The sequence below is a fragment of the Stenella coeruleoalba genome (assembly GCF_951394435.1).
Source record: "Stenella coeruleoalba genome assembly, chromosome: 1".
NCBI lineage: Eukaryota > Metazoa > Chordata > Mammalia > Artiodactyla > Delphinidae > Stenella > Stenella coeruleoalba.
Genome location: NC_137169.1, coordinates 147,721,431 through 147,745,438, shown reverse-complemented (window position 1 = coordinate 147,745,438; position 24,008 = coordinate 147,721,431). Strand labels below are relative to the sequence as shown.

Sequence of the window (24,008 nt, the reverse complement as noted above, 5' to 3'; positions counted from 1 at the left end):
AAGAAATAATAAAAGAGAATGTCTTTAATTTGATGAAGGATATGTGCCCAGAAACCTAAAGCAAACATTAATGGAAAAACTTTACATGCATTCCATTTAAGATCAGGAATAAGGTAAAGATGGTTAACAGTGTTTTTTATGTTACTGGAGTTCCTGGCCAGTGCATTAAGAAAATAAATAGAAATGAGTTAATGGGATTGGAAGAGAAGAGATAAATCCGTAAATGTTTAGAGATCACCTATATAAAAATCTGTAGGGGAAATAGACAAACTATATGTATTAATAAGATAATTTAGTATTTCTTAAATAAAAGATTGTTTTCTGAAAATCAGAATTCCTTTGTACTCAAAATAATTAGCTAGAAGAGATGATATAAGATACCATTCACCATAATAAAAGAAAATCAAGTTTCTAGAATTTAATCTGACAAGTAATGCACAAGATCTACATGGAGAAAATTCTAAAACTCTTATTAAAATGTATGATAAGAAGACCTGAAAAACAGATATACCATGTTCAAATATGGAAAAAAAAATTTCTGAAGATGTCAGTTCTCCCTAAATTAATCTATAAGTTTTGTGGAATGCCAATAAAAATTCAGTGGAATATTTTGAGAAATTTGACATACTAAACAATTTGCATAAAACTTCTGATTCTAACGCACTTGTTTATATCATACCAAATCTTCTGCTGAAAACAACTAGAAAACCTTGATTAAAATATAAATTCATCTATTTGAAGGCATAAGAGCTATGAAATCATTAAGGACTCAAGGGGCTAAGAGTCACAGAAATAGGTGTTTTGAGAGGTGAACCCCCAACATTCAGCTTTACCTTTCTCTTGGAGGCAGTTGTCTAGAGGCAGAGAAGTTAAAGAGAACTTTCAGAAATCTCACAGGTAAGGGAAACTAAAATTGGAGTTCAGTTCTCAATAAAAAGGAGGGCTCTGTTAAATATCTCAGGTAGTTAATTGGAACTCCTGAAAGTCTACACCATTTGGTGTAAGGACAAATGGAAATAGGCCAGCCCTCACAAAACTCAACTCAATTCTAATCAAATCAACCCCAGATTGGATTAAGGTAATCAGTGTAGTAGAAATGAAACATACAGTGATTTAAATTAAAACTTGATAGGTTTCACAGCAAACTGAAGAGAAGATTGGTGAACTGGAAAATAGGTCAGTAGGAAATATCTAGGTTGAAGCATGGAGAGGAAAAGAAATGGAAGGAAAGTTTAAAAATAAGTTAGGATTCATATTAGACATAGTAAAAAAAATTAACATGTATGTATTTATATTTCCAGAAGGAGATAAAAGAGAGAAAATGGGACAAAAACAACATTTGAAGAGAATGATGGCAGAGAATTTTTCAGAGCTAACTAAAAACATAAATCCATACATAGATTCAAGAATTCTGTTGACTCCATGACAGGATAAAAACATCTAGGCACATAATACATCCAGCCACATAATTGTAAAACTTCTGAAAACCATAGATAAAGATACAATTTTAATAGTAGAGGAAAGGGACATGTAACTTCCAATAAGCAATGAGAAGACAATTCACCTTTTAACAGAAATGATGGAAGTTGAAGATAATAGAAAATGGCATCTTAAAACTGCTGAGAGAAGGAAACTTGTCATCTATGATTCTATACCCAGAGAATATTTTTTGAAAATGAAGGCAAAAGAATGAAGTTGGATTCTACCTCACACCATATAAAAAATTAACTCAAAACAGATCATAGACTTAAATGTAAGAGCTAAAACTGATACTCATAGAAGGAAACATAGGTGTAAACTTTTTTGACCTTGGTTTGGGCAGTAGTTTCTTAAATATATCACAATCACCAAATCACAAGCACCAACGATAAAAGATAAATTAGGTTTCATCAAAATTAAAAACTTTTGTGCTTCCAAATAACACTGTCAAGAAATTGAAGGGACATTTCACAGAATGGGAGAAAATATTTGCAAGTTGTATATCTGATAAGGGTCTATTGTCCCGAAATATATAAAGAATATAACTCAACAATAAAAACACAAATAACCTAACTAAAAAATTGACAACTGATTTCAATAGAAATTTCTCCAAATAAGATATATAAATAACCAATAAGCACATGAAAAGGTGCTCAACATCATTAGTCTTTAGGGAAATACAAGTCAAAATGACAATGAGATACCACTTCTCACCCACTAAGGTGAATATAATTAAAAGTAATAAGTGTTTGCAAGAATGTAGAAAGATTGGAACTCTTGTGCATTGCTGGTGGGAATGTAAAATGGTACAACTGCTTTGACAAACAACCATTCAGTTCAGCAATTCTATTCCTAGATACATGCCCCAAAGAATTGAAACACATGTAAATACAAAACCTTGTACATGAACTTTCATAGTAGCCTTAGTCATATTAGCGAAGGAAACAGTCCAAATGCCCATCAAGTGATGAATGGATAAACAATTGTGATATGTCCTTATAATGAGATTTTTTTTAAACATGTTTATTGGGGTATAATTGCTTTACAATGGTGTATTAGTTTCTGCTTTATAACAAAGTGAATCAGTTATACATATACATATGTTCCCATATCTCTTCCCTCTTGCATCTCCCTCCCTCCCACCCTCCCTATCCCACCCCTCTAGGTGGTCACAAAGCACCGAGCTGATCTCCCTGTGTTATGCGGCTGCTTCCCACTAGCTATCTGTTTTACATTTGGTAGTGTATATATGTCAGTGCTACTCTCTCACTTTGTCGCAGCTTACCCTTCCCCCTCCTCATGTCCTCAAGTCCATTCTCTACGTCTGTGTCCTTATTCCTGTCCTGCCCCTAGTTTCTTCAGAACCATTTTTATTCTTTAGATTCCATATATATGTGTTAACATACGGTATTTGTTTTTCTCTTTCTGACTTACTTCACTCCGTATGACAGTCTCTAGGTCCATCCACCTCACTACAAATAACTCAATTTCATTTCCTTTTATGGCTGAGTAATATTCCATTGTATATACGTTTCACATCTTCTTTATCCATTCATCTGTTGATGGACACTTAGGTTGCTTCCGTGTCCTGGCTATTGTAAATAGAGCTGCAATGAGCATTGTGGTACCTGACTCTTAATGAATTATGGTTTTCTCAGGGTATATGCCAGCTTTGTTTTTTTCAAGATTGTTTTGGGTGTTCTAGATCTTTTGTTGTTCCATACAAATCTTAGAATTATTTGTTCCGGTTCTGTGAAATATGCCATTGGAAATTTGATAGGGATTGCATTGAATCTGTAGATTGCTTTGGGTAGTATGGATATTTTAACAATACTAATTCTTACAGTCCATGAGCACTGAATAGCTTTTTATTTATTAGTATCTTCTTCAGTTTCTTTCATCAGTGTCTTATAGTTTTTAGTGTACAGGTCTTTCACCTCCTTGGTTAAATTTATTCCTAGGTATTCTTTTGATGCAGTGGTAAATGGGATTGTTTTCTTAATTTTTCTTTCTGATAGTTCTCTATTAGTGTATAGAAATGCCATGGATTTCTGTGTATTGATTTTGTATCCTGCGACTTAGCTTAATTCATTTATTAGTTTTTTGATGGGAGTCTTTAGAGTTTTCTATATATACGGTTTTCTATATATATATTTGCACTTCTGCAAATAGTGCCAGTTTCACTTCTTTCCAATTTTGAGTCCTTTTATTTCTTTTTCTTGTCTGATTGCTGTGGCTAGGATTTCCAATGCTGTGTTGAATAGAAATGGTGAGAGTGGGCATCCTTGTCTTGTTCCTGTTAGAGGAAAAGCTTTCAGCTTTTCACCGTTGAATTGTATGATGTGGGTTTGTCATATGTTGCCTTTATTATGTTGAGGTACATTCTTCTGTGCATACTTGTTGAGAATTTTTATAATAAATGGATGTTGAATAATATCAAATGCTTTTTCTGCATTTATTGAGATGATTATATGATTTTTGTCCTTTATTTTGTTAATGTGGCGTGTCACATTGTTTGATTTGCAGATGTTGAACCATCCTTGCATTCCCGGGATAAATTCCACTTGTTCATGGTGTATGATCCTTTTAATGGATTGTTGAATTCAGTTTGCTAATATTCTATTGAGAATTTTACATCTGTGTTAATCATGGATATTGGCCTGTAATTTTTTTTTCTTCCTCCCTCCCTCCCTCTCTTTCTTTCTCTCTCTCTCCCTCCCTTCCTCACTCCCTCCGAACCTCCCTCCCTCCTTCCATTCCTTCCTTTCTTCCTTCCTTCCTTCCTTCCTGTCCTTGTCTGGTTCTGTATCAGGGTAATACTGGCTTCATTAAAAGTGTTTGGAAGCATTTCCTCCTCTTCAGTTTTTTGGAAGAGTTTTAGAAAAATAGGCATTAACTGTTCTTTGAATATTTGGAATAATTCACCAGTCAGTCGATTTAGTTCTATATATTTGTTTATTGGGAGTTTTTTTGATTACTGATTCAATTTTGTTACTAGTGATCGGTCTAGTCAGATTTTCTTTTTTTAAAATTTTCAGTCTTGGTAGATTGTATATATTGTATATTTCTGGAAATTTATCTCTTTCTTCTAGGTTGTCCAGTTTGTTGGTGTATATGTGTTCCTAATGTTCTCTTATGATCCTTTGTATTTCTGTGGTATCAGTTTTAACTTACCTCTTTCATTTCTGATTTTATGTTTTTGAGTCCTCTTTTTTCCTTGGTTAGTCTAGCTAGAGGCTTATTGATTTTTTTTTTTTTTAATCTTCTCAAAGAACCAGCTCTTGGTTTCATTGAGCTCTTCTATTGGATTTTTAATCTCAGTTTTATTTATTCATTTTTTTATATTTAGTATTTCCTTCCTTTTACTAACTTTGGGTTTTTTCTGGGTTTTTTTCCCCCAGTTCCTTTAGGTGTAAAATTAGATTATTTGAGATTTTTTTTTATGTCTTTAGACAGGCCTGTATTGCTATGAACGTCCCTCTTATGACTGCTTTTGCTTCATCCCATAGATTTTGGTACATTTTATTTGTGTTTTCATTTGTCCTAGGTATTTTTTGATTTCTCCTTTGATTTCTTCAATGACCCATTGGCTGTTCAGTAGCATTTTGTTTAATCTCCATGTTTTTATGGGTTTTTTTTTTTCAGTTTTCTTCTTGTAATTGATGTCTAGTTTCATACCATTGTGGTCAGAAAAGATACTTGATATGATTTCAGTTTTTTTTGAATTTATTGATACTTGTTTTGTGGCTTAACATGTGATCTGTGCATGTGAGAGAGAATGTTACATGTACACCTGAGGAGAATGAGTATTCTGCTGCTTCTGGATGGTGTATTCTCTATATATCTATTAACTCCATCTGATATAATGTGTCATTTAAGACCAGTGTTTCCTCGCTGAATTTTCTGTCTAGATGATATGTCCATTGCTGTAAGTGGGGTGTTAAAGTCCCCTACTATTGTTGTATTGCTTTCACTTTTTCCCCCTTAGGTCCGTTAGTATTTGCTTTATATATTTTTCATGCTCCTATGTTGGGTACATATATATCTATAAATGTTATGTCTTCTTGGTGGATTGAACCCTTTATCATTATGTAGTGCCCTTGTCTTTTATAAGTCTTTGTTTTAAAGTCTATTTTGTCTGATATGAATATAGCTACACCACCTCTTTCCATTTCCATTTGCATGGAATATATTTTTCTATCCCTTCACATACAGTCTGTGTGTATTCTTACTTTTGAATTGAGTCTCTCGTAGGCAGCATGTAGATGGGTCTTTTTATCCATTCAGCCACTGTGTGTGATTTTTGATTTGTGAATTTAGTCCATTTGCATTTAAATTAATTATTGATTGGTATTTACTTACTGCCATTTTGTTAGTGGTTTTCTGGCTGTTTTTGTAGCTCCTCTCTGTTCTTCTTCTCTTTCTCTCTTGTTTGCTGGCTTTTTTTCATGTTCTATTTAGATTCCTTTCTCTTTTTCTTTTGTATGTTTACTGTAAGTTTGTGTGTGTGTGTTTGTGTGTGTGTGTGTGTGTGTGTGTGTGTGTGTGGTTACTGTGAGGTTCACATACAGCATCTTAAGTATACAGTAATCTGTTTTAAGTTGATAGTAACTTTTTCGAAAGTTTTAAAGTTTTACTCCTCTGTCATCTTTTATATTTTTGATAACACCTTTTCCATGTTTTAATATTATGCTTTCCTTAACTAAGTATTGTATTTTTAAGTTTACTATTTTGTCTTTTAACCTTCATACTTGCTTTGTAAGTGATTTATCCACTACCTTTACTATATATTTACCTTTTCCCTTTTGTATGTTTTCTTATTATTAATTAGTGTCTTTTATTTTCAGCTTACAGAAGTCACTTTAGCATTTCTTGTATGGCTGATGTAGTGGTGATGAACTCCACTCTTGCTGAGTTCTGAATGATAACCTTGATGGCTAGAGAATTCTTGATTGGAATTTTTTTTTTTCCTTTTAGCACTTGAATAAGTCATGTTACTCCCTGTGGCCTTTAAAATTTCTGCTGAAAAATCTGCTTATAGCTTCATGGGGTTTCCCTTGTATGTAATAGGTTGTTTATTTCTTTATACTTTTAAAATTCTCTCTTTACCCTTAAATTTTATCATTTTAATTATAATGTGTGTCACTGTGGTTCTCTTTGGGTTCATCTTATTTGGAACTCTCTGGGTTTCCTCAACTTGTATGCCTGCTTCCTTTCCCAGATAGAGAAGTTTTCAGCCATTATTTCTTTTATTTTTTAAAAAAATTTATTTATTGTATTTATTTATTTTTTGGCTGTGTTGGGTCTTCGTTGCTGTGTGCGGGCTTTCTCTAGTTGTGTCGAGTGGGAGCTACTCTTTGTTGTGGTGCGCGGGCTTCTCTTGTTGCAGAGCATGGGCTCTAGGCACGTGGGCGTCAGTAGTTGTGGCACGCAGGCTCAGTAGTTGTGGCTCACGGGCTTAGTTGCTCCACGGCATGTGGGATCTTCCCGGACCAGGGATCGAACCCATGTCCCCTTCATTGGCAGGCGGATTCTTAACCACTGCACCACCAGGGAAGCCCCAGCCATTATTTCTTAAAATAATTGTTCTGGCCCTTTCTTTCTCTCGTCTCCTCTGGGACCTCTATAATGCAAATGTTATTCACCTTGATGTTGTTCCAGAGGTCCCTTAAGGTATCTTCAGTTTTTTAAATTCTTTTTTCATTTTGCTGCTCTGTCTGGGTGATTTCCATTGCTTTGTCTCAGCTCACTGATTCATTCTTCTACTTCATCCAATCTGATTTTGAACCCCTCAAGTATTTTTTCCATTCAGTTATAACTTCTGTTTGGTACTTTCTTATATTTTCTATCTCTTTGTTTTTGGTTTGTTTTGGTTTGGTTTTGGGTTTTTTTTGGCTGCATGGTTTGTGGGATTTTAGTTCCCTGACCAGGGATTGAACCCGGGCCTTGGCAGTAAAAGTACCAAGTCCTAACCACTGGACTGCCAGGGAATTCCCTCTATCTCTTTGTTGATGTCCTCATTGTGTTCTTTCTTCTCCTGAGTTCGGTGAGCCATCTCTACAGCATTACTTCTAACTGTTGTGTAAGTTGCTTATCTCTGTTTCATTAAGGCCTTTCTCTGGAGATATGTTTTGTTCTTTAGTTTGGAACGTATTTTTTTGCCTCATTTGCCTATGTTTGTCTTCACGTATTGGGCGAAACAGCTACTCTTCCAATTTCGAAAGAGCGGTCTTGTGTAGGAGATGACCCATGAGGCCCAGAAGTGCCATTTCCCCTGGCTCTCAGTGCTAGGCACTCAAGGGATGGCACTCGTGTGGGGTGCATGCACCTGATGGCTGTGGCAGAGCTGTGGCTGCTCTGCAGGGAGGGCAGGGTGTGTTGTGCTTGCCTGGCTCAGCTGCTGCATAGGGTGGGCTGGGTGCAGGGTGCTCGTCCAGCCCCATTGTAGTGTGACTGGTGTGTGTGGTAAGTGGGGGTGTAGGGTGCTCACCTGACCAGGTTGTGGCGTGGCGTAGGTAGAGCATCCGTCCTGGTGCTAACAGGCTAGAGGGAGGACACCAAAAATGTCATTCATCAGCTCTGTCATAAGCAAGTTAGAATGTTATTGCAAAGCTTGCCAGTGCTTCTGTCCCCAGAGAATGTTCCAGCTGGCTCATGTCTCTCTGGCAGCTACTTTAAGATTAGTAAGTGGGTCTCCCTTGCTTATGGTGTAGGTGCTTTCCAAACCATTCCTTTTGCACTGGATCTCAGGGTGAGTGGGTCTGTATGTGACCCCTTGAATAGTGGCTACTCCCTTCCCTTTGGTTCTGTGGTTCTCCTGGATTTAATTCCCATTTATTTGCTAAATCAGATGTTTTGGGGGTTCACCTTTCCTGTGCCAGACCCAAGGGTTGGGGTACCTCATGTGGTGCTCAATACCTTCACTCCTTGAGGAAGAGTTCTATATTTTTGGAATCCCTGCTAACTGTGGGTAACTGCTCCTGGGCTGGTGTCCCAAGTAAAACCATGTCTCTGCCTCTCCTACCCCTCTCCATGTGTCTCTTTTATCTTTTGTTGCCAAGGTGTTGTTCATCTAGTTCTCAGGTCCTTTTCCGAGGAAAACGTCTCCTTATGTAGCTGCACATTTGTTGTGTTAATGGGAGGAGGTGAGTTCAGGGTCTTCCTATGCTGCCATCTTTAACTTCTCCCAGAAGTGTACTTGATATTACTGGTTTATTGTAACAGATACGACTCAGGAACAGCCAAATGGAAGAGATGCATAGGGTAAGGCCTGGAAGGAGAGGTATGGAGCTTCCATGCCCTTTCTGAGTGTGCCACTGTTCCAGCACCTTGATGTGTTCCGCAACCTGGAAGCTCCCAGAAGCCCTTCAATTAGGGGTTTGTATGGAGATTTCATTACATAGGCATTATTGATGAAATTGTTGGCCATTAACAACTCAATCTCTAGCCCCTCTCCCCTTCTCTGCATGTTGGGGGTGGGGCTGAAAGTCACAAGATTCTAATAATGGAGTAGTCTTTCAGGCAACCATCCCCCGACACTGAACTATCTACCGCCACCACTCATCTCCTTAACACACAAAAGAATATTATAACTCCACAAATTCAAAGGGTTTTAGGAGCTGTGTGCCAGGATCTAGGGACAAAGGCAAAATATTTATTTTTATTATACTACATCCATTATAACTTTGTATTGTCTAATTGACAGTTTTTAATGTATATAGAGCAAAAATGGACAGAACTAAAAGGATAGACATATCAATTTCATAGTAGGAAATTTTAACACACTGTTTTCATAGCTGATAGAAGTAGACAAAAATCAGTAAGGAATAAAAGATGTGAACAACAATTAACAGACAACTTAATTGACATAGTACACCATGTTTAACAGCTGACGAACGCATGGAACATTTACCATTTATTAGTATATCAAGATGCAGTAGATTTTTTTGTATATGGACCTTGTATCCTGTGACCATTTTAAATCCATTTATTAGTCTTAGGAGATATTTTTTACATGTATGGCTTCCTGTTAGATTATCTATGTTGTGTGCTGTCTGGTCTTTATTTCCTGTTTCTACCTGCTTTACAGTTACCAACATGAAAATTCAGTCTCCAGAGTTTGGCAGAAACCTTCATGGTGAAAGCCAGCTATGCTTGCTTGTTATTTAGTATTCTTAGATGCACTTAGTTTTGATGCTGTACCAGTTTCTTTCATCCTAGTTCTGAAATATGTTTAAAAGGTGATTTTAATAGTTTTTCATATTTACTATGTTTAGAAAGCTCATTCAAAGTATCTAACCTTACATACCACCAAAAATAGAAGTGTTTATTTTTCTATATGAATTTTAGACTCAACTTGTCTACTTAAAAAAAGTGTTATTTTCATTGGGATAATGTTAAATTTACGGATTAATTAAAGGAGAATTGATACCCAGTCTTTGGAATTACATTATGATTTATAATTTTTGAGAAGAAAGATAGGCAGTTTTCCTAAACTTTTGGCTCATTTATTAGGTATTTTTTCTTCTGTTGCTGTTGTTGGGATAGTTTACTACCATTATATTCTGATTTTTTTTCTTGGAAAATATGAAAGCTATTATTTTATGTATACTAGTTTTTTAATATTACTTCAGTTACCAGCTACCTTACCAAAGTACCTTGTGGTTTCTGATAGTTTCCTTTTCATTTATTATTTTATTCCTTTCAAAGTATACAATTATATCTTCTGGCAAAAATTCAAACATTTGGAATATACACTGACAGTTTCTTTATGAGCTCTCTTTAGTCTTTGAGTTTATTAATTTTGAGCTTTAACTCCCTATGTCATTGCTCTTATCTGTGCCTTAATTTTCTTCTGTAATGTAATTTGGGCTATGCTTTCTCCATTCTTGTCTCTATCTAATCCCATTTTATTCATCCTAGATTTCAGGAATTCTTTAAAATATCTGATTCGTTGATGTTATTCTTCTTATTTTCCAGTGTTGTAATTGTATTCCTTTGAACAACATATATTTTCTGTAATTTCATGAGATTGTGAGAGAGAAGTAAATGAGTGTCCCTCATTTACCATCTCAAAACCATCTTTAAATACTAACAAAAAGAAAACATCAACAAAAGTCAGTGTACCTGGCTCTTGGTGCTTCAGTAATTGAATATTTCTTGACTGGTCTGCACAGCTCAGGTTCTTTATACTACTTAAGTGTTTCCATCCCTTGAGAATCCCAGTCTTCCCTGTTCTGCGTCTACATACCTTCCATGAATGTCTCTAGTCCCTGTACTCTAGAATCCTGGATGTTTTTGATACTTTTTATTTCTGGGCTATAAGACGTTGCATCCATGTAAGGACATAAGGTTCCAGTTACTCTGTTCTCTTTGCCTGTGGGTTTTAACCAGTATGTTGGAGCCAGATCAGGTTTAGTGTTATCAGGATCCCCTGTTAAAAAAGATTAAGACATGAACTTGGAGCCAAGCTGGAGACTTCCCACTACCTTCCCTCAAATGTAAACCTTCGTTCCTCACTTTGGATCTCAAAATAGACAAAAATTATGTATATCCAGCTAGCTGAATTATTTCTAGTCAGCCTTAGAAACTCATTTGCTAGTGGAACAGAGTCATATTAAGATATGGGCTTCTAGGCTGATTGCTAGAGGACAAGTCTTGAGTCTTAGGACTTCACAGAAGTGAAGGAGGATTACTCACCTTTGTTTTTCAACACTTGTCTCTTGAGTCTAATAGAGAGGGTAGAACCTTTTTCGCTTTAAAGATAGACTATTTTTATTCACTCCAAATTTGAACTCTAGGAATAAAAAAGCAGCAGGATAAGTTTTACAGAAATGGGAAGTAGAGCAGAGTGAATTTGTCCAGGCACTCACCTTTTATTGATACAGTTCCTGCAGATACTTTGAAATGACTCATGCGTTATATTTAAGGCCAATATTAATGGATATTGTGTTTTCAGAGAAAGTGGAGGTCATCCCGACCTAACAAAATATATTTTGTTATTACTGTTGCTTCTTTAAAATCATTACATATTTGCAAATGAGTGAAAGAATTGATGGCAGAATGCAATCAGTGAAAGAACTGAATGGGAAAATGAAATCAGTAGATTAATGAGTTTATAAAAATGGGAGTGAAGATGTAAGATACTTTTATCTTTCTAATGGGGAAGGTGAGAACCTTGTACAACTTCTTCCTAGCACTTATACTTTTAACTTTTAAATGCCTTATTTCTGTGTTTAATGTTTGTCTTCACCAATAGACTCTTAGTGAAGGCAAGGACTGAGTTTCTTTATTCATTATACTCAGTACTTAGCACAGTACTTTTAAATATAATAATTTTCCTTATTGGAGATTAAAAACAGAAAAATGAAGTTCTTTTTTTCTTTCATCCTTCTCTATTTTGACTAATGAAAAAAATACTTATTAACCATATACTATAATCCAAACATGTTCCATACCCTTGATTAGGATCACAGTCTAATCTACAAGAGGGAAAGGTACACAGCATTGAGATCTACTTCTGTAATTTTGGGGGCATTTCTTTCCAATTTTATTTCTATTCATAGGTAATAAAATTGGGATAGTTTTATAAACATTGATATCTAACCAGCTTTTCTAACCAAATATTTTAAGTCTTTTCCCCATATGTTGAAACATTTCTTTTAAACCTGATTTCTAATGGCTCCATAGAAGTCCATTATGTGGAAGCTCTGTAATTTATTTAACAATAATGTTGAGCTGGAATGTATGCTCCATGAATATAGGAATTTTTCCCCTGTCAGTTCACTGCAATTCCCCAGCACCTACAACAGTGTCTAGTACATAGTAGGTGCTTAATACATAAAAAATGAATGAAATATTTAGGTTGTTCTATTTTTTCTATATTAGAAATAATGCTCTCCAAAGCATTTTTGTACAAAATGCTTTCACTGTATTTCAGATGCTTTTCTAAATAATTACTTCTAGAAGAAACTTCTAGAAGAGGACCTTGCTGGTTGAAAGGATATGGACAAACTTATATGATTTCAGAGTCGTTTTCTCTATGAAATAATGTTATCTGTGGCTTTTTTTTATACTTTAGTTTTATAAATTTTCTATAATAATTATATTCTAAAAGAATCAAAATAGTTATTTTATTCTTTTAAGTGCGTTTCTTTTATTCAGGGAGCAGTTAGTAATCTTGTGCCTGGAATATAGGGTTTTTGTTGTTGGTGGTGAAAGATGAGGATTGAAAGTTTTCTTGGGCAGATGCAGCGAATGATTTGGTATGCTATTCTAAGGAACGTTATTTCATAGGAATGGGAGTCCTCTCAAATGTTAATAAGCAGAGTAGTGATAGAATGAGAATGATACGAAAGATCATACTGATAGTGTAGAGGAAGGATTTGGTAGAGAAGAGACCAGAGGGAGGGAGATCCTGGATTTCTCACTCTCTAGCCTCCACGTCATTCAATTCATCATTGATTTTTTTTTATCCTAAGTATTTCTTGAATTTCTTCTTCTCTCCCTTAGGTAAGTCCTCAGTATCTTTCACCTCAGCTACTGCTGTAACCTTCTCATTTCTTTCCCTGCCTCAGAACCATTCTCCACAGAGCTATTAAAGTGATGTAGCTACAACCAAATATGAAGAATGGTTCCCTGTTATCTACATTTTAAGGTTCTAGTTGATTAGCCTGGCATACAAACCCTTCCATTATTTGGATCCTTCACTTTCATTTCCACCTATTCCCTGCTGTGAAGAAAACCTTTCCTAAGAAAGAAAACTGCTTATTATCCCTGTTTGTCTTCACCCCTGTCCCCCGCACAGATAGCACTTGCTTCTGTGCCTCGCTCACACTGCCCCCATTTCCCCAAATATTCCCTCTCTCCAGTCAGAACCCCCTTGGTCCCCTTTTTCTGGGGCTCACTGTGTAAGACTCATATGTCAGTAACCTCTTCCAAGAAATGTTAACATATATATTCACAGATTACATGCCTCCCTCCTTTCTCCTGCCTTTTTGGCTTAGGAATCTCTCTTCTGTGCTTTTTATGGGACCTTGTTTTTACCTTTCCTTTCATGCTGTGCTGTAATTATCTGTTTAGTTATGTTTCCCACACTGGACTGTGAGATTTTTGAGAGCAAGGGCTCTTTTATTTCTTTGTATTCTCAGCAGTTAGCATATAGTAAGGTGGTCAAAAAGGAACCTATTATCATTTTTCAGATGAAATAATGAGGGCTTGGAGCAGGCCAGTGAGCAAGAAGGATGGGTGGGATAGACAGATTGTTAAAGAAGTCACTTTGGATGTCAGTGATAAGTTAAAGGTAGAAATCATGGATGATTGAGGTATGCAACCTGAGTAAATGAGTTTAACGTGCAGGTTTTTGACTTGTTAAATTTGAAATATTTGCTGAACATTCTAGAGAGATGACTAATAGGTAACTAGAAGTATGGGTCTACCTATTACGAGATAAGGATCTAGGAGTCATCAGCATAGAGATATTAATTAGGGCATATGGAATAGATAATACAGGTCAGGAAGGAGAGGAGATATAAAAAATGTGGAGTAGGGATCCTTGGGGAAAATCATTTAATAGGTTACAGAAAAAAGAAAAAGTAGGGTAGTATATTGATTGTCAGTGATGTCCAATAGTGAAGAGAGGTTGAAACAGATGAGAATTGAGAACAATATATTTTATTAGGAATTTGGAAGGTCATAATTGATCTTTGAGAGAGTAATTTCAGTCCAGTAGAGGGAAATAGCAACTAGATTGAAATAGATGATTGAAGAAGGCTGAGAAACGAATGATGAACAAGTGGAAAAAGCAAGCATATAGTACTCTTTGCTTTATGGAGAAATGATACCTTGTGGAAAAAGGGATGTGATATCACTTTCTTGAGGGGAAGGTAGGATGGCAATAAAGTTTTTGTTTTATGTTTTGTTTTTGGATGGGAGATGGTCATGGAAAAGTTTATCAATTGGTGTTCAGGAGCCATAAGAAAGAAGGCTTGAAGTCCAGAAATAAATCTTTAATGGAACAAGGGAAAGAAGAAAAGGAAGGGGGAGAGCCTGGCGTTAAGATCTCAGATGATACTGTTATCCTTGCAAGTGGTGGGGACACTTCTTTCTTGGGCTCAAAAGGAAAAGAAGTAAGGAGAAGTAGAAATATAGAAACATTTAAAGGTGGTATGAGGGAATGTGAAGGATCTATTTTCTGTGAAGTAGGCTACCAGGTCATTAATTGCAGGGTAAGGTTTGGATAGGTCAGGGATAGGACAGATGGTGGTAGCAGGGTGGCACAGGTCATTTTAGAAGATTGGTAAAGGACAAAGGATTAATGGTGAGGCTGCAGATAGATTTAGGGCTCAGTTGAGATTGAACTATGGAAAAAATAAAGCAATAATTTAAATACTTAAATAATATGTATATTTGTTTATATATTTTTTTCCATAAAAGGGACTGAAGGAAAGGACAGGGCCCTGGAGAATTGCTTACAGTTACTCAGTAGGATTAAGTGAGGCAGATAGTTAAGGACAGTGATATTTGCTCTATAGTCCTAATGCTTGGAAGAATTGAAGAATGGGTGCAGGATCGGGAGTGGGCTGCTGCAGACAGCAGTCTGGCTGTCAGTAGACTAAGTCCTGCCTGGTCATAGGCCAGTGTGATCCAGAGTCAATTCAGAGTGTTTAATGCATGACTGATAATATTTGAGATTTAGTATGAGAAGGTGCCTTCCTTCCTTTTCCTTTCTCTTCTCCTTTCTTCCTTTCTTCCTTCCTTTCTCTCTCGCTCTCTCTCCCTTTCTTTCCCTCTCTCTCTCTTTCTTTCTTTCTTTCTTCCTTCCTTCCTTTTTTTATTTCTTTCCTCCCTCCCTCCCTTCCCTCCTTCCCTCCTCTCTCCCTCTCTCCCTCTCTCCCTCTCTCCCTCTCTCCTTGCTCTGTATGTATATCAATTAAAGTATGTAAAATAAAAGCAACAAATAGATTGTAGATAGATTACTCTATTTTAAGACAGTGAATTTTGTACAGAAAAGTAGTATTGGCTGGTTTATGAATTCTTACTGTTAGTTATTCATTCCTGGTTAAAATATCTCTGGTGGCCTTACATACCCTGTAGTAGTTATCAACTAATAGATTTCAAAATGCAGACAGCCCTAAAGAGAATTTTTTTTTCTCCAAAGTATTTTGTCTTCTATCAGGAATTTGTCATTAGGTATTATATAGACCCAGTGGATAGGTTCATCTCTGGCATGGATATCTGACAGAAACAGCATTTCTCTCAATTATGCTTTTTCTTTAAAAAAAAAAAAAAAAAACTCCGAAAATGAAAGCATAATTTATGTACCTCCTACAAGAAATGCGTAAATTATGGGAAATAATAAAGGAGCAAGATATAATTGAAAATCAACAGCTCTATGAGTTAAGAACCTACTCTCTACGACTCAATTGTTGTCAGTTACTGCTTAACTTAACGCTGGGTTTTCCTTTTTGCTTTCAGGAAAACCTTTAACTTACGCCCTGGGTGTTGCCTGTCCACAGTTTCCTGGTGGCTCACCGCTTCTGCCTGCTCCAGCCTTGCTCCGGCAGCTTCAAGGCTTCTGGGCTTCAGAGCTTGTTGTGAAAGCTTGCTGCTTTGGCCTGCTACCCCTGCTTCAGGTGTCAAAAGCTTTTAATTAGCTTGCTTCCTCTAATTACCATAACTAGGCCCTAATGTGTCTGCATAACCTAGTCTTAGGGTCTGAAAGGAGAATTATTTTTAGCCGTTCATTCTTCCTTAAAAACTCTGTACCCTGGCTCTCCTGGGATTCAAGGGAGAGTGAAAGACGTTTGAAGTTATATTGCATGATTCACCTTTGAAGCCTCTGTATATGGGCTAGTCTTCAGTCCATAGGGGCACACTGGCATGGGCATACTATATTTTTATAGCCAGTGTCTGCTCTAATTGGTCAATGCCCATGCTGTACCAATTTCTAAATATTTTGACTATCACTACTATATATATACATTGCAGCTCCGTAGAGAGGGTACCTCTAGCCGGTTTAGTGAACTCTTTGTAGCGTTTTTAGTTTGCTTGTTAAAGAGACTCAGTATTTTTTTAATTAAATATTTTGAATACAGACTGATCACTAACAGAGCAGTTTATAAAAAACAAATACAGTGATTTCCATACATATTAACAATGATCACCATTAACATGACAATAGGAATCAAGACTATAGGCATGATGAATGGGAAGATCTCTTCCAAAACCTGGAGAACTAGTCAGTACTCATAGCAGTAAATAACTCTAGCTCTGTAATCAGGTCGTGAGGACTGTAGAACCTACTTTAGAGTGGTGTAGGAATTGATTTTGGCAGTATATGTATTGTGCTCAGCCCAGTGCCAGTCACAGTAAGCTTTCGATAAATGAGTTGTTTTTGTTTATTATTATTATTAATAAGTGATGGTAGACATTATACAGCAGAGATAAAAAGGAGACAAAGACATGGAGCAATAAATAGTGAACAGTAACAATACACAAAAGATAATAAAAGCTAAGCTGTGAAGTTGAGACTTTAAAAGCCGTACATAATTGTTAGGAGAGCAACATGAGCTGGAATAATCTGGTACACACTTAAACCTTCAGATACAGAATTGTATCTCTTTTATCATAATGCCTTATTTTTGTTTGAGTTTCAGTATCAATTTAGTAGTGTACTTGAAGCTGAGCGTATTGTATTGATGCCTTTCAACTTTCTATGTAGATACACTCATATAGATTACAAATCACTCGTTGTTTATTCAGTAAATATTTATTGCGTACCTATTGATTCCCAAGCACTGGGCACGTACTAGTGAACAAATGAGAAAAAAATAACATCTACCCACAGAGAGCTTATGTTCTAGTGAGTGAGGCAAACAGTAAGCAAAATACATAAATAGAATATACAGTTTGTTAAGTAAAAAGAGCTAAGGGGAAAAGGAAGCAAAGAAATGGGATAGAAAGTGTGAAAGGGCAGAATGACATTTTAGGGAGGGATTGAGAGAGCAAACCATGTATAGCTATAGGGGGGAAAGACCATTTGAGACCTACGGAGTAATAAGTGCAAAAACACTAAGTTGAGATTGAACAAGGTGATCAGTATGTTTGGAGAGAGTGATCTAGGAGGAGAGTAATATGAGATCTGGGAGACCACAATATGTTGGACCACGCTACTTATAAGTTATAGCAAGGACTTTTTTACATGGAGAGAGATCAGAAACTGAAGTTTTGGAGCAGAGTGTCATGATCTGAGCTAGTTTAAACAGAATCACTGTGGCTGATGTTTTGAGAACAGATTTTGGGCTGTGAGAGCAGAAGTAGAGAGGCTAGGCAGGATAGTCCAGGCAAGACATAATGGTAGATGGGAATGGTGTGGACTAGAGGAGGAGGTATGGCAAATTCTGGATATATTGAATGTAGACTAGATTTGTAGAACTGCATGCCAGCTGCTTCTTGGATATTGAAATTCTGTTTAATATAGTATGATCATTCCTAAGTTATATGTTGTATCTCTAAGTGATGATTCTTAAATCGTGTTTAAGAACTCATTCATTTACATTTGTCACCTACTGATTTTTCTGTAGCATTTGCAGTTTTTCTAACATCGTAGTGCTTTTAATATGCTGTCTTTAAAGACAGCTCTATATTTGGTGTTTTTAAAAACATGTCTTTGTTCTGTATTAAATTTATAATCTTCCCGTCCATACTAAGTGTACTGTTCATTCTGATCAAATTATATAAGAAAGGACATTTTAACGTACTACCCTCTTATATGTCAGTTAGCTGTGGCTCTTGAAAATCTAGAACCTGAAGTTAGATTTCTAGGAGAATCTTCTCCTCCTCCTCCCCCTCCTCCTCCTCCCCCTCCTCCCCCTCCCCTCCCCTCCCCCTTCCCTCCTCCCCTCCTCCCCCTCGTCCTCCCCTCCCCCTTCTCCTCCTCCTCCCCCTCCCCCTTCTCCTCCTCCTTCTTCTTCTTTACTGAAATGAACATGAAAATGATCTTTAGTGTCAAAGGAGAAAAGCAAGATCAGTTTTATTTTATCACTTCATCAACTTCATACTCTTGTCTCATCATGTCATCAATTCGATAATTTAAGAATATTTTCTGAACTGCCTTTAAAAAAAATTGAAGTATAGCTGATTTACAATGTTGTGTTGGTTTCTGGTGTACAGCAAAGTGATACAGACACATATTTTTCATATTCTTTTCCATTATGGTTTATTACAGGATATTGAATGTAGTTCCCTGTGCTATACAGTAGGACCTTGTTGTTTATTTTATATATAGTAGTTTGTATCTGCTAACCCCAAACTCCTAATTTATCCCTCCCTCACCCCGTTTTGCCTTTGGTAACCATAAGTTTGTGTTCTGTGTGAACTGACATTTTTATTTCACCACATCCCACTGCATTCCAGAAGAGTTTTTAGGCAGCTCATGAAACTGTTGTAAGCTAGCTTTGAGAATGTTTTTCACCCTGCAGCAGCATGGCATTCCTGATTATCACATAGATGTGTAGTATGGGTCTCGTTTTGGCCATTATCAGCCACACTGTAAATACCTCAGTAATTAATGGTCATTTCATGATCAGGATGAGGTATGGTATTCCATACTATCCCATCCCATGCTTCAAATTTCATATGTTCTGTCCAGAAAATGTAGAAAGGGCAATAGAAATCATATCCCCTAGAAATACCTGATTTTTAAAATGTTTTGATGCCTTTCTCAGAATAAATATGGCATAGAAATGTATAGCTAAATACTTTATATATAAAAAAATTAATTTTAGTGTACAAATTTTAATAAACTTCTTTTAAACAATATACTGTGAACTTTTCCCTATTAAATAGTATTCTTTAACAACATTTTCAAGAATATTAATAATTTTCTATTATTTGTGGTATGTTCAGTAACTTTCACCTTTCAGAATATTTAAGTTATTTACAATATTTTACTGTTGGAAACCACACGTAAATATTGTGGCTTAGTTTTTATTTGTATATATATATGTTCATTTGAGGATATTTCTAACTATATTTCTATGTTGATGTATGTGTCATGGGTATAAATTTATAAAGTTGGAAGTTGAAGAGATCAAAGCTTCTTATTTCCTTGTTACAGAAATGGAAGAAATTAGGATGTTTAACGTCTACCACGTATTAGTGATAGAGTAAACAACAGTTGAGAGATTGGGCTATAATGTGCTTAGTGCAATGCTTGGCACATAATAATAGCTATTGCTTATTGAACACCTATTAAGTGCCAGACCCTGTTTTAAATATTTCATACTTGTGTATAGCCCGAGTCTGGCTGTAGAGTCCACGCTATCACCACTACCCTGAACAGCCACGCTAAGTGCTAGCTCAGGGTTTGAGTGTTCAGTAAGTGCTAGCTTATTTCTACTGCACAGCTCTATAATCCAGAGGTGGTTTTGGTTCCAATAGTATTTGGATTTTAGAAAGATAATTTAATACATATACTCTATTTTATATAACAGTCCTATTGGGGTTTTGAGCAGAACCTCATAAGCAAATGCGTTGGTGTTTCTGCAGTGAAGCATGTTTATCTTTACACTGAGATTAAAAAGAAAACAGAACTCCCCCAAAACTATGCTTCGCCTGATTCATTCGCCAAATGAATTTTGAAAACCCTTTGGCTTTTAGAATTGCAGGTAAGGGATTGTGGACCTTCATAAAACTCTTAGAAGAGTAACTGGCATTTAGAACACACTCTATATATGCTGGTGAATACTGCTACTACTATACTGGTTATCATCAGATACTTATATACTCATGTGCATAGAAAATTCGTGAATCACACAGTGCTGGGAGGAGTTCTTTTCATACCACATGACCTGAGAAGGGCAAATCTAAGTGTTGGAGTCTTTCAGCCATTCTTCTCTAAATCAGAATAAGAGAGGGCTTAAGTGATAGCCGTCCTTATCTCTTCCCTGTCTTAAATGTAGGCATGTCTAGCTCTATGCTCCTGTCCTTCCATCTGTTTGTGCTCCCAGTTGTGCAGCATATGATTTGAGTCTGCAGAATAATGAAACTTGCGTTTTCAGACTTTCAGAGATCCTAGTGAAAAAATGTTTCAAGTTTTTCCTTGCTCCTTATCACAGCACTCCCCCCCACCCCGCCTTTTTTGTGGTGAGAACATTTAGATCTACTTTTCTAGCAACTTACAAGTATATAATACAATACTGTTAACTATAGTCACGATACTGTACATTAGACCCCCAGAACTTACTCATCTCTCATCTTATAACTGGAAATTTGTACCCTTTGACCAACATCTCCCCGTTTCCCTCAACTCCCAGCCCCTTTCACCACCTTTCTAGAATTAGAATTCTAGAAATAGAATTTGCTGTTTCTGTGAGTTCACCTTTTTCAGATTTCCCATAGAAGTGAGATCATACAGTTTTTGTCTTTCTGTTTCTGGCTTATTTCACTTAGCATAATATCCTCTAGGTTCACCCATGTTGTCACAAAAGCAAGATTTCCTTCTTTTTTTATGGCTGAATAATATTCCATTTTCTTTATCCATTCATCTGTCATTGGCTATTTAGGTTGTTTCTATATCCTGTACAGCCCCTTTTCTTTAAACATGAACCAACTGATCCATCATTTCTGCAGATATGACCAGATACGACTAAAGACTAAAGTGACTGCATATGAATTTGAGATATTTCTTCTTCCTTCCCACCATTTTAATTGATGAGAAACTGTAATCACAGTCATTAGTATAACCATTTATGACAATTACCAAGATGTATTCTAGTTTAGATAATATTATAGTATTATACACTGATTTTAATTATATAGTCATATTATTGTTATTACACAATGATCCAAAAATAAATTTATTAAATGCCCCTGATATGTACATTTGCTATTAAGATTTAAAAAATTTTGGTCTTGAGTTTAAACCTATTCTCTATGCTTAGAAGTATCCTTTTGAACTGTTTGTAGATATGTTGTATATAGTTTGTTTTCTCCTGCACATTAGAGTAGTATTTGTCTTCCCCCTACTCCACCCGCCCCCAGTAAAGGCTGAAAACAGCCTTTGTCTCCTCTTATGTAGTTCAGTCTCTGCTCTATAGCATCCCAAGTGAGCTGCAAGGGCCCTTTGAGATTATCTAGTCAAACTGAGGGAGAGAAGTAGAAACAGAAATGTAATCGGTTTGTTGAGAGTGAAAATAGGGGATTAGTTATTTGTATTTGACAGTTTTTTGATCCATAACTAAAATACAAAATACAGAAATATCTGTTCCTTTTTTTGTCGGAAAGGTATGTGTGAAGTCTGCAATTTGTAGAGGTGTTAGCCTTAATTGATCTTTAGGTTGTGTGTGTGTGTGTGTGTGTGCGTGTGCGTGCGCGCACGTTGGGGGTTGTGGTATAGTGTGTAAGAATACGTGGCGTGTCAGTTTATGGCGTACTGTTTGATCCCCATGAAACATGTTTGTTTTGGCAGCTGGCTTTCCCTGTAGCATCGTGTTGGAATTTGGCATGCAGTGTTTAAGCTCTAGTTATTTCATTTGGTACATTTTGGTCAATTTCTTAGTGATAGTAGATATTGAGTTTAAATTCCAGAGCAGAAAACTTGAAAATGAGAATATAGTATACGATCACCAACCGACACCATGTTCAAAAACACAGTTGTTTGTTTGGCACGTGTTCACTAATGTAACTTTTTCAACTGACAATATTATTTGATTTAGGATCTTAGAATTTGAACTGCATGGAAATCTGATAATTTTGGTATTTATTTTTTTTACAGAGAGGAAAAAGGAAAATGGATGACTGAAAAAAAGTATTATTTGTCACATTTTAAAAGTTGTATTTCCTTTCCTAGGTTGCTGTAGTGAAACTAAAAAATGCAGATAAAGTATTTGCCATGAAAATATTGAATAAATGGGAAATGCTGAAAAGAGCTGAGGTAAGATTCTAATTATTGGAATATTTAAATAATATTTTAGAAATATTTTTAGAGAAAAATAAAATGATAGAGAGCCCATAGGTCTTTAAGTATCATTTAGTAACCTTTTATCTACGATGGCATTATTTTTTAAAGCCTAAAAGACAAATTCAGTAATTCACAATTATGATATAGTTATGATGAATGTTACATTTGTGATGCTATTTTAATATTATCTGAAAACCAAATGGAAACCCTTTGAATGTCAGGCTTAGACACTTATGTTAAAAGGATGTGTGGAAACCAGTTTCTTTTACAGGAAGAAATTTTGTAGTGACTGATATCCAATTTGATATAACTTGTTTATATTATTTATCTGTATTCTGCTATAAGCAAATTCCGCAGGAATTTTGAATATGGCCTGTAAGAATTCTGTTTATTGCTGACTATGCAGTTAAATTTATGTTTTGTTTCATATTATTAAAAATGGGAGTAAAATCTGCTGTTGAAAGAGTTGTCAGCATTTTAATCTTCGTGCTAGATTTGAGGGAAAGACTGACTGGCATGATGTTAAAAATATCTAATAGCCGATATGTATGTCAAACCTGACATTACATGTAAATTTGGGGAGTGGTTCTGGAGGTCTGCTGTTCTGGGTTATAGTGAGTTGCTCAGTGAGGTAGGGCATTCAGGGGCCTCAGGGAAGCAGAACTTACTGGTGTGGAAATATTTTAACTTACAGAAGGATTATACTGCTGAGTAGGCTGAGTGTTAGCTCTAGAGGGTAGTAAGATTCATAAGAGGATAATGAGAAATTAGCCCTTAGAAATCTTTCTGTATATACCAGTACTTCTAGCAACCTGAAAAACAGCAAATACATAGGGAAAAGCACAAATGGTTCCCATGATGATAGATACATACTGTGGTAGTGAAAGTAAATACTTCAATATTTCTTTCTTTTAGAAAATTTGAAGAAATAACAAAACACAAAGAAGAAACTAATAATCACTTGTATTCCATCATTTAGAATTAATAACATTTTGGGCAAGTTTTGCTTTCAGTCTTTTTCTTTTCTATTTGCCTACTGAAAAAAACTGCACACATGAAATTACAGATATATTCTTTGTAAAACAAATAATAGCACATTACAGATAAAGCTAAGGTACTCTTTGACTATACCCCGCCCAAGTCCAGCCCCTCTCTACCTCCCAGAGGTAATTACAGAGGTAATAAAATCGTGTTTAAAAGAGTATCTGGAAAGTTTTATGTCACTCTCTGACATATGTGCCAGTGCCCGTTATATTCAATAACTTCAATATTTACTTTTGTATTTCCCTAAAACTGAATTGCCTTACTGTCACTAGTCATATTTTCCAGGTAATAAACACTGAGATTGAGTTTAGTATGCAGTCTATTTATTAGGGGGTGCCTTTGAAATTGATATTGACAGACAGGAAAGGAGGTGAAATACGATTTGTCAGGGAGAAGTCAAGCTGCCCCTTCAGCCTCTGTTGATCCAACAGGGATCCGTGGAGCAGAAATGGTCCTTCAGAGTTTTCCTACCTTGGGCCAAATGGTTGACCTTTATGCACTTGCCTCAGTTACTCATTGGATA

General features: G+C 36.0%; 1 protein-coding gene across 12 annotated transcripts in view; it reads left to right on the top strand.

The window, feature by feature from the left end:
- Window positions 1-24,008, top strand: part of CDC42BPA (CDC42 binding protein kinase alpha) — a 323,830-nt gene that overhangs the window by 82,819 nt on the left and 217,003 nt on the right. For 10 of the 12 annotated variants that reach the window (XM_079912211.1, XM_079912203.1, XM_079912202.1 and 7 more), the window contains exon 3: window positions 22,331-22,414. In XM_079912211.1, the coding sequence (XP_079768337.1) occupies window positions 22,331-22,414 (84 nt within the window). Of the gene's footprint in view, window positions 1-15,954; window positions 16,113-22,330; window positions 22,415-24,008 lie in introns of all 12 variants that reach the window. The other 2 variants (XM_079912208.1, XM_079912209.1) reach the window with 1 other exon arrangement.